Source organism: Mauremys mutica, chromosome 5, assembly GCF_020497125.1.
Source record: "Mauremys mutica isolate MM-2020 ecotype Southern chromosome 5, ASM2049712v1, whole genome shotgun sequence".
Classification (NCBI taxonomy): Eukaryota; Metazoa; Chordata; order Testudines; family Geoemydidae; genus Mauremys; species Mauremys mutica.
Window position 1 is genome coordinate 136202230 of NC_059076.1, and position 20296 is coordinate 136222525.

At 44.4% G+C, this 20296-nt stretch overlaps 1 protein-coding gene across 7 annotated transcripts in view; it reads right to left on the reverse strand.

The window, feature by feature from the left end:
- Positions 1-20296, reverse strand: part of SLC4A11 (solute carrier family 4 member 11) — a 256975-nt gene that overhangs the window by 12378 nt on the left and 224301 nt on the right. For 5 of the 7 annotated variants that reach the window (XM_045018780.1, XM_045018782.1, XM_045018779.1 and 2 more), the window contains 4 exons: positions 19136-19304; positions 13225-13410; positions 9838-10033; positions 1636-1805 (listed from right to left, as the gene is read on the reverse strand). In XM_045018780.1, coding sequence (XP_044874715.1) covers positions 1636-1805; positions 9838-10033; positions 13225-13410; positions 19136-19304 — 721 coding nt within the window. The remainder of the gene's footprint in view (positions 1-1635; positions 1806-9837; positions 10034-13224; positions 13411-19135; positions 19305-20296) is intronic. The other 2 variants (XM_045018785.1, XM_045018781.1) reach the window with 1 other exon arrangement.

Here is a 20296-nt window from a genome sequence, read left to right on the forward strand (position 1 = left end):
GGTTACATTAGCACCAGTGGTGACGCACTGTTGTTACAGCAACTGAAAGAGAATTACCTACAATTTTCATTTAGGCACAGCCGCTGAGGGGAAGGGAAAGGAGATGCTCACACACGTGCTGCTGTCATTGTCTGGCTGGAGGCATTTTCTGCAAGGCTGGGCTAAGCGACCAGCAGCTCATATGGAAAAGCAGCAATTAAGGGCAGCAACAGAAAACGACAGCCACCCAGAGCCTAATCCTGATTGTAAGAGAGACCATGGCAGTTTTGACCGTCCCTTCAACGGGGACAGGACTGGGCCATTAGTTTCCACCTTTGACACACACTGTTCATTTGCAATTTTTTCTCGCAGATTCTCCGAGCAGCCCAGGTGTCTTTTGGATCATGTGGGAAACGCTGCATTGTAATGCATCAAAGGCAGCAGGGGATCATTCAACTGCTACAGGGCTGGCCGATGCCCAACAAGCATGCTTAGAAGTGATTTTTAATAGCTTATTACTGTTTGATGTTTAATTCATTTCCCACCACACCTAAGAAAGGACAGAATACGAAAGAGGGCGTCGGTCAATTGTTTTATTTAATGAGCCAAAAAACCCCAACTCCTACAATGCTGAGAAAATGAATTTCTTTCACTCACTAATGGCCCCTAAAGCATCAAGGGAGTCTCCTGAAATTTAGACCAAAAAAACAACAACAACAACAAAAACCCCAAATCACTTCCGGGCCACTAAGGCAAATTTCAGCCAATTGTGAACATGTGCCAATGTAATCTTAACACTAAGGAGCACTGCCCAGGAGACTGCTGTAATTGTGCCATGGTTTGAAGCTATAAAGCACTAAGTTAATACTGAGAGAGTTCTTTAGGAGAACATTCTTTACTGTATGTAACAATTCTGCTGAGAGTAACTAGTTACAGGTCAAGCTGGGGTGCCGCATGCGTAATCTAGGACATTACAGGTTGAAGACTCAATCACAGCTTTACCCCAATCAAGGCATTGTCATGTTACCCCTAGAGCAGACTAATCTGCCTTCTGGGTTCCTCCTTGCTTCTGTGCTACAGTCTATCTTGGTCATGAGTGGCTTTCACTTAGATATCCTGGCTGGTGTGTATGGTTCCAAGGCTCCCTGCCCCACACCACCTTGGGAAGTCCTGAGAAAAATCCCACCCACCACACACTGCTAGCCATGATCCAGGTAGCTGGTTCCAGGGGAGCAAGTTGGCACCTTGTGTGACCACTCAAGCCAGTGCAGAATATGGCACAGGATCACAGAGAAATCTAAGCGCAAGTCTACACTATAGCTCTCCATTAGTGCAGCCGTGCCCGGTCACGTGTCTGGTGAAGATGCATCATGCTGATGGAGGAGCGCTCTCCCGTCACCATCATGACTCCACCTTGGCAAGAAGTGTAAGCTATGTTGGCAGGAGAGTGTCTCCCGCCGACATAGCGCTGGTGTGGACAGCGCGAAACTTGCATTGCTCAGGGAGCGCGGAGGCTTTTTCACACCCCTGAGCAATGTAATTTAGATCAACTTCAATGGTAGTGTACACCCACCCTAAGTAGTATGCAGTTGCCTAGTCAGAAGCCAAACATCCTGGCCACTTAGTGAGGTGTCTTCAGTACAGAGAGCGTCTTACCTGATTGGGATCATTCCTATCATAATGAGAGGAAAAATCATCTTCATGTACGGTAATGGTGACATCCCAAACCCACAGAGGATGAGGAGCTGGAGAACCTGTAGGCCTGTGAAATAGTGGATCTTCCTCTGAGGGACCCTGCGGATGTAATGCGTCGGAGGGTAAGCCGTCTGCGAAAGAGAGAAGGGGTGTGCGTCAGGCAGCAATAGACAAATCAGTCCAGGTGGGAATAAAGTATAAAAAGTGTGCCCAGGAGAGAAATTATTTTAGGGAAACCATCAACACACAGCTGTAAGGGTTCATATCGCACATCAAGTCAACGGGTAGATACCAGAAATACACAAATGGCACTGCAGATGTTGAAGGACTTTCTTAGCGGAGTACTGGCCTGTTCCTTAAGCCAAAAGGGCTGAATTGGGGATTTCTAGGGTTAAAGCTAATACCTCTGGCTGTGGTACTGGCAACAGAACACAGAGAATGACTGGGCAATAAAAAACGGGGGAAAACCAGAGATAGACTTGCCTCAGGGAACACCTGGAGCACAAGAAATACTGATAGAAATGCCATAATTAGATTCCCCAGTGGATGATTAGCAGCACTTTGTAGCAACATGTAAAATATCTGGGGGCGAGGGAGAGTGTGTGCATCACGTGGTGTTGCCGTGTTAGGCAGATCTGTTTGCGTGCTGCTCCCATTTCAGTTTGTTTTCTATGTTTTAATGAGCCCTTTACCATTTGAGAACTTTCCATCTTCTTTTTAGGCGGCAGACTTCAGCCCAATCTGAGATCGAGCAACTGTGGAACTTAGCTGGGGAGAGGACAGAAGAGACCCCACACAAGGAGACGGCAATGTAGTGTGAGTAGGAGTGACTATCCGCTGATGCTGATATAAACGAATGGATCTAGGATCGCAGCACCAGTTATGCAGGTTTCCTAACCTAGGTACAACAGGCCAATCTGTGTATCATAGCACCTAAGAGCCCCTGTCATGGGCCAGGACTCCATAGTACTAGGTGCTGTACAAAACCAAAATAAAAAGACAGTCCCTACCCCAAACAGCTTACAACCTAAGACAAGAGCCAACAAATGGAGTACTCTGCATACAATGTCCATATCCATTCTTTATTTACAAATGGATATATTCAATCAATGGAATCTACAGTACCTGTGATATCCTAGGTAGCAGTGGGTTTCAATAGATGCCAAATAAAATTAGGAGACTGTTTTTCCGTTAGGACCAAATCCTGGGCTCAACTGAAATCAATAGGAGTGTTGCCAGTAGAAAAAAAAAGGAGTTACTAACCTTCCGTAACTGTTGTCCTTTTGAATGGACATGTGCAACACATCTCAATCTTGGTGCGTATGCAATCTGCACAAAGTCATTGGAAATATTTCCCTCAGTGGTACCCATCCGGGCGACTCAAGGGCCCTCTGCTACTGTGCGCCACTATGTGCTGGTATAAAGGGCCCAGCCGCCCCAGAACCGTCTCAGTTCCTTCTTGCTGGACAGCTCCAATGTGGAGGGATAGGAGGGTAGGTTGTGGAATGGACATGGGTAATACATTTAGAAGAATACCAGTTACAGAAGGTTAGTAACCGTTTTTTCTTCTTCGAAGGATTGCACATGTGCATTTTATTCTCAGTGACTCAAGCTGTCAAGTAGGAGGAGGGATCCATGTTCATGGACATACAGATTGGAGCACAACTTGTTCAAATTTAGCTTCATCTCTAGAGTACTGGGTGATGGCATAATGGGATACAAAGGTGTGAACTGAAGAGCAGTTTACTGCTCTACAGATTTCCTGGATAGTGAACACAACAAGGCCACTTGTGATCTCTCTTATGTAATGTGCCGTCACTTTGCTGGGCAGGGAAATGCCTGTAAAATCATAACTTACACTAATGCAAGAGGTTATCCAAGATAAAGTTCTTTATGAAGAGACTGGGAGACCCTTCATTCTGTCTGCAATGGGTCTGAATGGTTGGGCTGACAAATGGAACTCTTTAGTTCTGTCTATGTAGAGTGCCAAAAATCTCCTAACATCTAGAGTATGCAGGCATTGCTCCTCTCCATTGGAGTGTGGTTTTGGGGCAAAAGATAGGTAAGTAAATCAACTGGTTAATATGAAAATTAGATACCACTTTAAAGAGAAATCTTGGATGAGGGTGCAAACATACTTTAAACCTTAAAGAAGACTGTACAAGTCAATTTGCCCACCTTCCTGCATGCAGCTCAGCCACCTTCCAGTGCGAAGTGATACTTACCAGAGGCTCAAATGGAGGCCCCATGAGTCTTGACAAAACTAGGTTCAAGTCCCAGGGCAAGGGAGAGGTTTCCTTATCTGACAACCTTTCCAGGTTCTTCAAAAACCTGATTGTCATATTGTGAGAAAATATAGAACAATTGTCCATACGGAAATGAAAAGCTGATATTGTTGCCAAGTGGACCTTGATAGAATTGCCAACCTTGCTGTTGTAGATGCCATAGATAGTCCAGGATATGATGGATTGACGACTGCACTGGCGAAATCCTAGACTGACGAGACCAGATGAAAAATGCTTCTACTTCAACATGTAAGTAGACCCGGTGGAGGGCTTTCTGCTATTTAACAAGACATTGAGAGTTTGCTCCAAGCAAGACTCCCCTCTGAGATTTAGCCATGGAGCCTCAAAGCAGTTAAAAGAAGTGCCCACCAGTTCAGGTGGAGCAGCCCACCATGATCTTGGGAGATTAAGTCTGGGTCCAATGGAAGTGAACTCAAAGCATCCACAGATAGATCCAGGAGAGTGGTGAACTAGTCTGCTGGGGCCATGTTGGAGGTACTAGTATAACCCAGGCATGGTCTTGTTTGGTACTTAGCAACACTATCTGTAGGAGAGGGATTGCAGGAAAAACATAGAATCTGATATTCTTTCTGTGAGCTTGATAAATTGCCACATGAAATCAGGCACCTTTTAAATCAAGGACGGCATATCAGTCTCCAGGAAGGGAATAATGGACGCCGAGGTGACCATGCAAAACTTTCTCCTTTTGAGAAATCTGTTGAGCTGGCACAGGTCTAAAATTGGTCTGATACCTCCCTTCACTTTAGGGATTAGGAAATAACGGGAAGAGAACCCCCTTCCCTCTGAGACACTGCAGAACCTCCTCCATGGCTCCTACCTAAAGGCGTGACTGAACACTTGGAGGAGGAGATCCTCGGAACAGCGGTCCCTGAAGAGGAATGGGGAGAGGCAGAAATCAATTGGAGGGTATATCCTACTTCCACAGTGCTGAATATCCTTTGGTCCAAAGTCATCTGGGACCAAGCACTGAGGCCGTGAGAAAGGCCATTTGCGAATATGGGGAAGATGGAACCTGGCATTCTGTAAACTGGCATGGCGTTCTGTAGTGACCCACCAAAATGACGGTTTAGCACTCCCTGGGTGTTTGGATGGAGCAGGTATTGATGCAGAGGCAGAAGGAGGAGGTGGTCTACAAGTATAACCCCCACTCTTCTCTCTCTGCAGGTCCTGTTGAGGTGCAGGGGAAGAGTAATGATGGGTCCACTGCAGGCAGAAATGTTTCCTGGATGGCTATGGAGTGTACAACCCTAAAGACTTTAACGTCGCCCAGAGTCCTTCAAACCATGGAGCTTAGAGTCTGTTTGCGCCAAAAACAGTGATGACCCTTCAAAGGGCAGGTCTTGTAATGTCTGTTGGACCTCTGGTGGAAGCCCCGAGGACAGTGCCCAATAGCTCCTGAGCACAAAAACCACCGAAACCACTGTCCTACCTGCCAAGTCTGCCGCATCCAGTGTCGCCTGCAGCAAAGTTCTTGCTATAGATTTCCCCTTATTAACTAACAAGGAGAATTCCTGCCTACGGTCCTCTGCCAGCATGTCCCTAAATTTTAACATGCAGTCCCAAACATGAAAATCATAACGTCCCAAAAGAGCTTGTTAGTTGGCAATCCAGTCTTGCAACCCCCAGTAGAATAAACTTTTCTACCAAATAGATGTAGTTTTTTTGCATCCTGTGATCTGGGGAATGAAGCCTCTTGGCCCTGCCATCACCAGAGATCCCAGTGGGGATGAAAGTACAGATAATTCAAATCCCTGGGAGGGAACATAATACTTTCTGAGGTGGGAGGAATGTAGTAAAGGGTCGGCCAAAGAGACTTAAGGGGGTCCATAATTACCTAATTAATAGGTAAGGCCACTTACGGAGGCCCTGTGGTGGCCAAAATATCAACAAGGCAGAGGAAGGACTCCTTAGCCACCTCCATCTGAATTTCCAAGCTTGAGGCCACCCTCTTCAATAGCTCCTGGTGAGCCCTATAATAACTGGGGGAGAGAGAGAGATGCCCCCTGAGGAGACTGCCTCACTGGGAGAGGAGGCTGAAGAGGCCAGCACAAGCTGAGGCTGCTCCTCCTCTGGCTAGTTGTCCAGCACCATCCTCCTGAAGTAACTCTTGCTGCTCATCACCAGGCCCAGTACCGGGCTCAGGAACAGGTGGCACCTGGTGAGTAGATTCCCCATGTCTCTTCAAGGACACGGAGCACAAACGCCTTGTGTATGACCTAGAAACCAGGGGAATCCCTGTAGGTTCCAAAAAGGCCACTGGACTGGTGGTGGGCCCCTAGCCCACATGCTCAGTGTTACTCCCACTGGATGATCTCTAGGGTAGTAGCGCCTTGATGGATAGTGGCAAGAGCAGCTCTGAGGCTGGGAAGCACAGGCGCCAATTTCCGATTCAGAGGAGGATAAGTCTCCCTCTGCTGGTCAAGGAGAGGCTGCTCCTAATGGTGCTGAAGACTGGTGGCGAGTCAGAGAAGAACATCACACTGCCAACATTGCGGGCTTCCCCTTCATGGATACCATCAGGCATGATGTCTGAGGCAACGGAGTTTGTGGTGGTATGGAGCACTGCACTGACAATACTGGTGTCTACTGGTGCTGATTGCATGGTCTCCTGCACTGCCGCAGAAACCGGTACCAATAGGTTCAGCAGACCTCTCACTGCCACAGACGCCACCAGAGTGGTCAGTTCAAAGATGGTCTTGGAATGATGCAGTCCCACCGACAAAGAAGGCGCTCCATCAGGCCCAGAACTAAATGGTACCTATCTCGGTGCCTGAGTCAACAGTGCTGGTTTCTGTGGTATCGGAGGAGTGCTTGGGTTTCAGCTGCACTCTATGCTTATCCCAAGCCTAGAGAATTTTAGTGCCAGTAACCTTCCTTTCTTGGCGATCTGCTGAGAGGTCTTATGCCTCTTCTTAGGCATTGGGAGAGTGAGCAGTGCTGGGTCTTGGGCAACATAGAAGATTCCTAACCAATGACAAAGCAGTCACTGCTGAGTCCAAACAGCTGGGCTCTGCCAGAAGTCTCAGGGCTGCTGGCATGCGCAAAACCTTTAGCCTGGTTTCTCTGTCTTCCCTTGTCCTAGACTTAAAGTCTTTGCAGATTTGGCAGCAACCTCAAGTATGAGCTTCCCCAATAAGGAATTCAAGCAGCTTGAGTGTGGGTTGCTCAGGTACATTGGCCTAGTGCAGGAAATGCAGGGTACCCTTTGGTACCAAGAAATGGAAAGCCCAAACTGGGAACTGAAAAAGAAACAAATCCTATCTACATTATGAATGAAGTACCAATCAATTAGAAAACTATTTACAATGAGCACACACAGCATGTGCAAAGGCAAGCCAAGAACTTCCAATGACTATCTTGGGCAGTAAGAAAGTTCTGAGGGGTTTCTCGGCCCGTTGGACAATATCTTGAAGGACACCCATAATTTGGCCCTTATTACAATACCATAACGTATAAGGTGGAGATTCACATTACTACTTGTTACTGTCTAACCTAGTGACTGGCTTTGCTTCTGTCCTGTTAACATGAGCAGAAGAACTTATTAGAAAATGGAATTTCTGCTCCACTTTGAAATTTGTTTCCATCCTGGATTGGAAAACCAAGATTTCCTGCCTAATAAAAATTCCAAAAAATTTCTGTTCAGGACCATCAAAATGTTTCCCATATGGTAAAAACATTTAATCACAACTTAATCATTTTGATTTATTTTGTGTTAATGTTTAGATGATATTAAAATATATAATATATATACACATGTAATGTTAAAATATTGATTTTAATGTGTCAATATTGTTGACATGAATCATTTCCACTTTTTCCTGATGAAAATTTGGTCAAAGTCAACATGCCCCTGAGAATCAATGTGAATTCAGCAAAACTGCATTTTGCAATGGAAAACTATTCACTGAAAAATTTTCAGTGGATTGTAATCGGTAGCTGTCCGGAATGACAGTCTACCTTGGAAGTCAACTGCTTATCAGCTGTGAAATGTAATTGGTTTTCTAAAAATACTCTATTAGCAGGCGAACTGAAAAGCATTTTCACATGCCACAACCTGAGATAAGAGTTTTTCTCTCTCTTGCAATAACTGATAACTTCACTGAACAAGGCAGGGATATCTTCTGTAGCTGGGGAATGTAATTCTGAACTTAGGAATATGGTGAGTAAGTGAAGGAGTAACTAATTTTTCACCAGCTAGCTTTAAACTGCATTTGTTTAGTTTAGACTTGCACAAACTGAACATTTCTAGTCACGATTTGAGATTTTAAACCTTTGTTTTATAAAAAGAAAAATGTTTCACTATGCCATTAGCTTCACTCACTTCTCAAATTCATTGTCATTATACACCTGCTATTTTATGGGCTTTATACAGCATACAGATATTATCCCTGTATGTAGACACTGTGGCTGGCTTTTAAAATATATGTTCCAGATATTTTACAGTCAGAAGGTAGAAATATATTAATACACACCAAATCTATTTAAATGGTATCGTTCAAGCATTTATGGTTTGTACTCTGCAAACACTTCAGGGTTTGTCTCCAGCAGGAGTAACAATATACGGTTCTTTGGAGCCCATTTCTCCCGAGGTGAAAGATTAGCGCATTAAAGCTTGGTCACGTCTGTGCAAAACTCACAGAAGGGAAAAGTTGCTTGGGAAGCCCCATGTAACTGACTCTTCGGAGCCCCCCAGGCTGGAATGGGTTATTTTAAAGGCAACAAATGGCAGAGTTTAAGTAATTCATAATGCAGATAAAAGAAAACAAAGGCAATAGGAAAAACTGTACCAACCAATGATAAGAACCATGGAACTAATGGGTGAACCATAACTATTCAGTCACTGAAGTGCTTTTGAATGCTGCATGCCCCCTCTTTGTTTACTGTCACTGCAAGTTCTTTGGGCAGGGACTTGTCTTCCTCCTGTGGTTTGGCATCCTAAGCATGCAGAGCATGAGGCTCCATGGGGAGCCGCATTCCCAGCACCACAGATTTCCAGCATACAGAGATGTTTATACATCTACCTGAACTGAATGTGTGTCAAGTCAATATTATTGTTTGTATTACAGTAATATGCAGATGCCTCACTCTGGATTAATGTCCTATTCTGCCAGATGCTATCGAACCCAAAGAGAGACGGACAGTCCCTGTAGCAGCAAAGAGCTTACAATCAGGGTGTTCCTCACTTTTACAAGCACTAGTTTCACTCTTTTTTAATAGAAAAAAATTAAGTGACTGGCTAACCCGTTGCCCTGAGGAATTTTCACTGGGAGCCGCATGTCTAACGTACACCAAGAGGTGGTATAATTTTGAATGTTTTGGGGGTAAATTAAGTGCAAAGGGACTCAAACATGCCATCCCCATCGTTGTGAGAAGGGGTGAGTTCACGGTCCAAAGAGCTTGTGCCGTGTTTGCCAACCTGCAAGGAAGTAAAAACCACATGACAAATATCAAATGGGAACACAAAATGAGGGTGTGATTGCAAAGGCAGGCAATAAAAGCTCCTTCACATATCAATCAAAGGAGAGGAACATAAGGTTTTTGAAGCACCCTTCCTGTCAGGGTTAATGGCGAGACAGTCGGGAATCCTGTGGTGGCCTATTGCCCTGTAATTATTATGGTGGCTGCACGCACAAGACAGCTTATATAGGGTGTGTGGTGTGTGTGAGTGTGTGGGGAGGATGGCTTGCGGAACGAGGAGGCTAAAACACACATAATCATGGACTATTTAATGGCAATGTTTTGAAGCTATAGTAATCAACTCATTATATGAGTTTCCTCAGGAAACAGAGTGTAAGGCGCTATTTCTTGTTCCATATCCTGTGCAGTAAATTTCCAGTTCCAGGATGACTCTCTATACCTGTTCTTTCAGCAAGAGGGCCACCCTCTCGAAGAGTTGATTCCCATCAATGGAGGTCAGGGCGATGTATAAGAAGAGGCCATAGAGGACTGGCTTCGGGATCCACTGCAGTGGGAAGGGCAGGAGGAAGAGTGAGAGACCCACCAAGAAGTTGGCCACCAGTGTAGTCAGTCGTGTCTCCTTCACGCTCACTATCCTGCAGGTGGGAGAAGACACACAGTGACACGGAAGCAAAGACTGAGAAGGATAACGACAGGTCAACCCCCATGCTTACCGTTGGGGCTCACTCACACTGGGAGCCTGTTATGGGATATGTGTCATTCCAATTCAACAATCAAGTATCTCCAGCCAAATGCTAATATTTTCAGAAGACAGAAACCCTCTTGGACTCAGTCCAGGCAGTTAGCCCACCACTCAAACAGAGCAGCTGGATAAGTGCCAAGGCCCAGGACCAAGTTTGTTTATTTAATTTTCTAGCTCTACTCTTGTTTTCTCCCAAGCTCCATGGATCCTATCTGAGCTTAAACTAAACTAATTTAGTTATCTGCAGTTTGCTAAGCAGAATCACTGTAGAACATTCTAGAGCTCCCTTTCTGCACGTTAAGCCTTCCCAGCACTACCTGATTTCAGACTGCACTGATGTGTGCATGTATGTTATACATATACAAGCCCCCCTCCCCAAAAGGGGGTCAGAGAGCTGCTTCTGTGGAAACTAACTAGTGATCCACTTGAAAACACATTCTCTTGACTAAGTCATCAGCATTTTTGATAAACACAAGAATCCCCTTGTTTATACACCAGGGAAAATGTCCAGAGAATTATGTAGGGAATTAGGAACTTAATCCTATGGTGGAGTATGGGAGTTGCTCTGCAAATTTCTCATTAACCCATGCTAAAAACCTACTTACTTAATGCAAATTTCCAGAATTTGACAGATTTTTAGACTGACAGACCTGTCACTGGAAATATATCGACAGGAAGTAAGAAAGGACAAAGTAACTTTAAAACACACTGTACAACACACAGTCTAGAAACATTCCCGAATGTGAAAGAGTGCCCCATGCAGTAAGCCGGAAAATAAGATAAGAAAAAAGGACATTGCTACCCTACATGTGAGCAATTGTTGCCATTGTCCTATGTGCCTACCAAAAACAGCGAAAAGGGGAAAACTCCTCTCCCAGGATTATCCAAAAAAAAAATAAATGGACAGTTTACCTGTATTTTTGTTTCCTTATAAGGAAATGTAAGCACTAATGCTGAGGTTAACTGCTGGCAAAGGCCTGCCTATATCAGCACAGAGACAACTGTACAAGTGCCTGTGAGTGGGGGAGCCCACACCTAGTGGTAAACGGCCACGCCTCATGGTTAGGAGGGAGGGGAACCCGGGTTCTCCCACTCCACCAAGTTCCAACTAAGGGGCTCACTTGGGTAGCATAAGAAAAGCGTCAGGTACTCTCCCCTGGGTCTCTTCCAACAACTCTGTCCCCCTTCTGGATGTGTTGTGGCTTGCTTGTGGTTATTCAATAATAATACAAATAAAATAATAATTGGAGATATACCTATCTCCTGGAACTGGAAGGGACCTTGAAAGGTCATTGAGTCCAGCCCCCTGCCTTCACTAGCAGGACCAAGTACTGATTTTTGCCCCAGATCCCTAAGTGGCACCCTCAAGGATTGAACTCACAACCCTGGGTTTAGCAGGCCAATGTTCAAATCACTGAGCTATCCCTCCCCTGCTTCTCACCTGGTCTATGGGCATGTGCAGGATGAGATGTCCCGGCTTTGTGCAATTCTTACAATTGTTTGGTTGAGAAGCTCTAGCACTTCCATGCTTTGTAGCAAGGGCTTGAAATCTGGCCAGGTGAGGGGGGGACAAGAGGGAATGTACTCATTGCTGGCAAAATCTAACCAAATTTGTCCATTTTATATAAAAAGCTCTTCAAAATCAGTTCACACAGGCTCTGCAGAGACTTTTTAGAGTCTGGCAGCTAAGACTATGGCCCTAGAAGGCTTGTCATCAGCTGAGGAAATACAGGGAACTGGGGGAGACTCCAGAATATAATCCTAGCTCCTCTTCAAAGAATCCTTAAACCAAGGCTAGATCACTGGGCTCCTAGCTATATGAGGCGTAGCACCTTGAATTAATTTAGCTACACGATCAGACTCCAAGGTTGGCCCGGATTAAACTCTGATGCAGATTTCTCCGCAGACAAGGAGGAGGAAATTTTTTGCCCATTTCAGAGGAGGTTCTTGATTCTTGTGTTTACTTGTATCAATCGTGTTCTGAGTCTGTAGCTTGGTTTCTTTCAGAGAGCAAGAGGTGGGACCTTTCAGTACCCAGAGGTGAATAATCCTTTTTTGATTTTCTACTTAAGCTTTGCTTCAGCTTCCCTCTCGCAACAAGGCAGTTGAGGAGGAGGAAGACAACAATACATAGAGCATCTTGTTTATAGTTTACAGCTTTGTGAGGAACAAGAGATCTGGAATCTCCACGGGAGCTGTAGAAGGCAGAAAATACTCCCATTCCCCAGCATCCAGTTCGAAGTTGTCATTTATATATCTAAGCACCTCAGGACAGAATGAACATAAAGGAGAAGATTCTTAGTGTAGCTTATGGCCATGTGCACCTACTCGCTTCAGTCCTGTCAATGTTTTCCCAAGAGGGCCTAATGGCAGAGGGGTGGCCTCAGGAAAGCTCTCTGTGTAACAGAAGTCTCTCAGCTTCCTGAGGTACAATGGAAGATGCTGCAGTGAGCTTTGAAACAGATCCACACTGATACTGTTTTCTACCCTTTGCACTATTGACCTCGTGGGTTTCAGACACGGGAGAGTCGCACTGGATATTTTTCTAATGAGACAAGCAGGCAGCGTCTGGCCAAACTACTGTCTCACTGCTCAGCAGGGCTTCAGCAGAGAGCTTAGAAATACTAAGATCTCCGAGGAGACAGAGTTCAACAAAAAGTTTTTTCCTCATGGATTCCCAGATGAACCAAAAAAAGTAGGGAAAAAAAAAGTACTGACATATGGAAAACCTGGCTTCCCAACAGCATACCTTGAGGCTAGCACCGAAAGAAAGTGCTCTGTCAGAGCAGTGCAACTGCCAGCTACTCCAAAGATGCAGAATAGTGGTGGTGTTTACCACAAGGTTTGATAGCTGCTCCTGGGACCAATAAATGACCCCCAAAACAAATCTTTCTTCATCCCAGCTGCTTCTGTATTGATGTGGGCAGACCATTCCTAGCACCCGCTGTCTGGATTGGTGGAGACTGATAGGAAAGGTTGTTCTGAATGATGTGAATTAATCATTTGTAGTGTTTAAAGAACCCCGGAAAACCCTTCAGGATCCCCAGATCTCTTTCCTTCTATGGATTTGTCCCCAAAACTTACGTCTCATAGATGTGCCCATTTTCAACCCTCTCTTCCACGTAGGCCAGTGCTCGGACATGCATTGGGGAATGAGGGAACGCAGCATGTATCCATGGCAATCCGAAGACAGACAGTCCCGTGTTAATCAGAGCTACAAGGAGGAGGTCCCAGTGATAAGCTGTTCCTTTCACTAACCTGAAATAAACTCTAGTTAATAAAGTTTTTATGTGCACTCAACCATGTAGTAACAATGCTGCCCTTGCTATGACTGAGCTAGCGTGTTCATCGATGGACACTGATTGTGCATCTCAATGCACAGAATTTTACAGACCTCCTCTTTTATAGAGGACAGTACATGAATTTGAAAGGTAATGAAAACGTGATTGCTGCCGGGGGAGAGCAATCAGTTTGAAAGAACAACTGAAAAGAGAAACATTTCCCATTATAAGAATGGTCTAGTCCTCAATTTCTTCAGCATTTATTACTGTCATATTAAACAGGATACTTCAACTCATTCAAAATTAATATTACCATCAGATGTACTACTGTTCTAGCTGGAGCACTAGCAACAGCCATAGCAAGGGCTGCCAAAGCATTTTTCATTTTAAACTCTGGTTTTTAGTTGCTCATAAAATTTCATCCATTAAGCTGAAATTTTCCAGGCCTTGTTTTTGATGCATTGCATGTGTGTGCCTGCTAAGTTAGCGACATGCTTAAACATTTACTAAAGGTCCGTAGGGGGCCCATTCTGAGGAAAGACATCTTTAATCAGCAGCATCCACCGGGGTTATGTGCCTGCTTCCCCTCTAGGCAAGCTTTAAGCAGGCACGTTCTCAGCTCACGTTCTGTTCTTCCACGTTGCCAAAGCAGCACCTGAACAGCGGAGGCTTCCTTTATTGTTTTTTTCCCTATCTGCCCTTTTTGGATTTTCCCGTTAGCTTATACAAAAAGGTATTTCATTGCTTATGCCATTGTGGGCTTTTTTCCAAAGCCTAGATCCATCTGGCTACTCTCTCTATCCTTGTTTCAGTCCCAACTTGGGATGTTGCCCTTAGGTTTTTTGATAAGTTTTTAAAGTATTCAGTTGACAGCAAGCAGACCACGGCCTGGGACCTGATTCAAGATATGTACAGCACGTACTCAATTTGAATAACGGGCAACATCCGCTAAGTTATGCTGAAACTCAATGTACAGAAACACAGATATAAGAGACCGTGAAGATTTATTAAGCTGCCTGTACATTGCCCAGTCAACCCATCATTTTTCTCTTCACCAATCACAGAATCATAGAAATGCAGGGCTGGAAGGAACCTTGAGAGGTCATCTAGTCCACCCCCGCATCGTCAATATCTTCATTAATGATCTGGATGATGGGATGGATTGCACCCTCAGCAAGTTCGCGGATGACACTAAGCTGGGGGGAGAGGTGGATACCCTGGAGGGTAGGGATAGGTTCCAGAGTGACCTAGACAAATTGGAGGATTGGGCCAAAAGAAATCTGATAAGGTTCAACAAGGACAAGTGCAGAGTCCTGCACTTAGGCCGGAAGAATTCCATGCACTGCTACAGGCTGGGGACTGACTGACTAAGTGGCAGTTCTGCAGAAAAGGACCTGGGGATTACAGTGGATGAGAAGCTGGATGAGAGTCAACAGTGTGCCCTTGTTGCCAAGAAGGCCAATGGCAGATTGGGCTGCATTAGCAGGAGCATTGTCAGCAGATCAAGGGAAGTAATTATACCCCTCCATTCGGCACTGGTGAGGACACATCTGGAGTACTGCGTCCAGTTTTGGGCTCCTCACTACAGAAAGGATGGTGACAAATTGGAGAGAGTCCAACGGAGGGCAATGAAAATGATTAGGGGGTTGGGACACATGACTTATGAGGAGAGGCTGAGGGAACTGGGGTTATTTAGTCTGCAGAAGAGAAGAGTGAGGGGAGATTTGATAGTAGCCTTCAGCTACCTGAAGGGGGGTTCCAAAGAGGATGGAGCTTGGCTGTTCTCAGTGGTGGCAGATGACAGAACAAGGAGCAATGGTCTCAAGTTGCAGTGGGGGAGGTCTAGGTTCGATATTAGGAAATACTATTTCACTAGGAGGGTGGTGAAGCACTGGAATGGGTTACCTAGGGAGGTGGTGGAATCTCCGTCCTTAGAGGTTTTTAAGGCCCGGCTTGACAAAGCCCTGGCTGGGATGATTTAGTTGGGGTTGACCCTGCTTTGAGCAGGGGGTTGGACTAGATGATCTCCTGAGGTCTCCTCCAACCCTAATCTTCTGTGATTCTATGCTGAGGCAGGACCAGCTAGATCTAGATTTTAATTGGTAATGCTTTACTCAATCCAGTTTTGAAGAGTTTTGTAACTGAGCAATTCAACCTACTTTCAGTTGAGCAGCATCTTTTGCCTTTCTATACCACAACTGAAAGGCTCCATTCCATTTGAAGAAAAGAAAAAAAAAGACACTGATGTGGGAGTTAGCAGTTTGGCTGTGATATCTAAGGAAGAACTCATTTACATACCCTTTAACTATAACCCTACTCAATATCAAAAGTCACCACATCTCATGTGCTTCTAATGTCACATAGGCAGAAAATGACTCATGAAATTCAATCAAGAAAATGGCAAAATGACCCATTTACAACTTACATTTATGCCAAGCACTATTTAATTAAAGAGCTGCATCAATGAGGATAGAGGATAATTTTCAAATGGTACACAGAAGAAATCCCTGAACAGACATAATCCAATTGTTCTGAGCCTGTCCATTTCTCTCTGCTTTCCTGTGCTAATGGTCCTTTATCAAATAAAGTGTGAGAAACAGAAAAAACACTAAAAAAAATTGTTATGCAAGAAAAAAAAAAAAGAAAAACCCTCCCATGTATTACATTAGCAAAAGAAATCCACTGAGAAAATGGTAGTTCCGGCGGTGAGGAGGGGGAATCCTATAAATTCACCCTTGATGCCATAGCTGATTGTAGTTGGTAGAAACATCAAAGGGAATATTTGAAGACTGTAGCTTCTTGTTCCCAAGCCTGTGCATAAATCAGAGCTTTTAGATAAAAGTGATACTAGATTACACACCACTGTCCTACTTTAAGCCTGACCTCCTTTGCTTCCATATTCTGAATTATATAGTGGCAAGCCAGCATAGTTCCAAACGCTCCTTTTTCAGTTTCAAAATTCTTTTAAATTAGCATAGCTGCAATACATGATGCGGGAGATCTTTTTGGTTGATCCGCTCTTAGTTTAAAGAGAAATATTCACTGCATTCCAAACATCAAGAAACCACAAGCCTGACCACATATCAAAATGGGAGGTGCACCCATTGTCTTCAGAATAAAGGAGATCATAAATGTAAAATCCATAAAGTAAGAATGGCAAAGCTGCAGGGTGAGGTAACCAATCTTCAGAAGCTTTGCTCACTGCTCCATTGCAACGCTGGTTCTTTGTCTTTGTCAAAAGTCATAAGAGACTGCTTCTGAAGATTCTTTCCAAAACCTGAAATGCTTCCTGACTATTTGTTTTCTTAACAGAGGCTTGAAATAACCTTCTTTGTTCCAACAAACCAAATTTGAGAGGGTCTGACTCTATCTGGTCTCTCTAGACTAGTGGTTCTCAAAAAACGTATTTGATTGCGTCTTGTTCATGTCTGTAGTAGTTTTCGCTCCCCCTCCCCTGACCATACAAGTACATATACTGATTTAAAAAGAACCAAAAAACAAAACAACCAACATTCAACTCTCACTAAATATTAAAAACAGTAAGGCATCATTGATTCAAACAGAGCCATTTAAGCGTATAGTGTATCACTTTCCGGCCACTCAGCTCAGAAGGCTGCGCTGCCACCAGCAGCAGCAGAGAAGTAAGAGTGGCAGTACCGTATCATTTCACCATTACTTCTGCACTGCTGCTGGCGGCAGCGCTGCCTTCAGAGCTGGGTGCCCAGCCAGAAGCCACTGCTCTCTATTCTGCCTTCTGACACCCTCCCAGAATACAGTCCATGCCCCCCAGTTTGAGAACCTCTGCTTTAGACATTGGTGTTTTTGGAAGTTCCGAGGTAGGTTGAGTACTTGTTGGCCCAACAAACAAAATGGGTGGTAGCCACACATCTTGCACCGTGTAATCCCCAAATATAAATTTCTAGGAATAATGCCAGAGTACACTTGGCACTATGGGTATGTTTTCACTGCAGTTGGAAGGTGGAACTGCAGCACATGTGGAAATACCTGAGCTAGCTTTGATTTATTTCTAGAGCAAAGCTAGTTCGAGTAACAATAGTAGTATAGCCAAGAAGGCTAACAGCATTTTGGACTGTGTAAGTAGGAACATTGCCAGCAGATCAAGGGATGTGATCATTCCCCTCTATTCGACATAGGTGAGGCCTCATCTAGAGTACTGTGTCCAGTTTTGGGCCTCACATTACAAGAAGGATGTGGAAAAATTGGAAAGAGTCCAGCGGAGGGCAACAAAAATAATTAGGGGGCTGGAGCACATGACTTATGAGGAGAGGCTGAGAGAACTGGGATTATTTAGTCTGCAGAAGAGAAGAATGGGAGGGAGGGGGGGGGGGGGATTTGATAGCTGCTTTCAATTACCTGAAAGGGGGTTCCAAAGAAGATGGATCTAGACTGTTCTCAGTGGTACCAGATGACAGAACAAGGAGTAATGGTCTCAAGTTGCAGTGGGGGAGGTTTAGGTTGGATATTAGGAAAAACTTTTTCACTAGGAGGGTGGTGAAGCACTGGAATGGTTCCCCAAGGAGGTGGTGGAATCTCCTCCCTTAGAGGTTTTTAAGGTCAGGCTTGACAAAGCCCTGGCTGGGATGATTTTGTTGGGAATTGGTCCTGCTTTGAGCAGGGGGTTGGACTAGATGACCTCCTGAGGTTCCTTCCAACCCTGATATTCTATGATTCAAAATAGCGCAGGCTGTCAGCTGCTCAAGCCCATACCCAGGGTCCTTGACGGGCAGGGTAGCCTGTACTGCTGTAGCTTCACTACTATTATTATTTGAGCTAACTTTGATCAAAACTAGCGCGAGTACGACTTTGTGTGCTGCAATCACATGTCCTGATTGCATGAAATCTGGTCTCACTTGTGAAATCTGGACTCCGGCCACCCAGCTCTGAAGGCAGAATGGACAGCGGCAGCTGCTGGCTCGGTGCCCAGCTTTGAAGGCAGCACCTCTGCCAGCAGCAGTGAAAATGTAAGGGTGGCAATGCCACGAGCCCCTAATTGGCTTGAGACCTCCTTTTGGGGCAGAGCCCCCAGCTTGAGAAATGCTGCAGAGAAATCACAGTTTTTGTGGGTTGGTCACAGCATAAAACAGCAAATTTCATGGATGCGTTAACAGGTGCAAAATTTGCTATTTATGCCATGACCAACCTGCAAAAAAGTGTGTGACTTCTCCAGGATTTAAGCAGACCCCTACCTATGAAATCACTCCCAAAAGAACGCATGGCTGCAGGCAGTCTTCCTGGGACTGGCATAAAATACCATTCCAGGTATGAAGAATTTGGAGACTTCCACATGCAAATATATAAGGGGTACACAAACAGAGCTAGCAAGGTTGTGTAATTCAGTCCCAGTCCATCTTTACTCAGAACACTGTAATATAGTACTGAAGTGAAATTATCTCAGGGCTTCTCTACATGAACAATTAGACTGCTGCAAGCAGGAGTGTGAATCCACGGGGCACTCTCCATATGTACCCTGCTGACATGCTTTAACAGTTCATTAACGCTCTTTGAGCTAGTCCCATTTCAAAAGAGGACAAGGTCAAAGAAGTCTATTCAGCTGTTAACAAGCATTAGCAGGGTGCACAAGGATAGTTCGAGGCTAGGGCTGGGTAGATTCACTGGCCTGGTCTCATTGTTCACATAGAGGATCCCTAAGAAGAACTACTCTGGTTTAGAAAGAAAGGGATTAACAATTTTACCTGTTCTCTGGAGCATTTGTGAGTGATGCCACTATATTCTGCTCTATGAAGAAAAGCATCGACAGAAGGAACCCCAGGCCCATAGCACTCATTACAGAGCCAATTGAGAGAGACTGGATTGGGGCCAGCACGAATAAGCTCTCAGATGGGTTGTAGTTAAATTTGGACACTGTAAACACACAGGAAAAAAAAAAGTGTTAAAGAGGCATCGTACTGTTTTCCAACTACCTGCATGAAGCAAACTTATGTTCTAGTCCAACCACAAGTTACTGGCTTTGATACAGGTTCCACTGGTTCTCTGGCTTGCATTATGCAAGAGGTCAGGCAAGAGGATCATAATGGCCCCTTCTTGCACTGAAGTCTATAAATCTGTTTTTTTAAAATATATTTATCACTCTAGCCCTGACTAATAATGGCTAGTCATGCTGCAATTTTTATTTTATAAAAGGAGATGAAAATTTTAATTGAGGACAATGCAAATTAAAAAAAAGAAACATTCTTATCATAGACATAGGATTTTACAGCACGTTTCTGGATCTGAAATAATTACAAATAATTTGGCATCTTCATCGTACAGTCTTACTTCATAGTTAATCTGCTAGTATAGGCATTTTAAAATACTCTCAACACCAAATGAGCTGCACAATGGGTTTTAGCATAATACAGGGCTGGCTTCAGCTGGTGACAAGAAATCCATCGTCACTAAGGGAAAGATCACACGCTACAATTCACCACTTCTCAATCCAGTTGGATGGAGTGAGAGTCACACCAAAAGTGCCACTTCTTATTTACTTCCATACACTTCCTCACATCGTTAACTCACGTCATCACAGGTCAATGCAATTCCTGTCCCTAGTCTCTCTTCCTGATATGGAAAAGCTGATCCATCTGTCCAATGAATGGTGTATCATTGTTAGACTTCCTTGTGTATCTTAGAATCACCCAGATGCTTTGGACCATTACACTTTTAATTAGGAAAATATAAAGAGGAGACTAAAAGAACAGGCCGAGATCATCAACACCACATCTGTACAGCTGGTGACAACCCTTCCTGCCTACTAATTGCCCTGCCCTTCTGTCCTTTATGAGAATAATAGGATCAACTCTTTCTAACAACAGATGCACATTTTAAAGACATTCAAATGAAATGACAACTTTAAA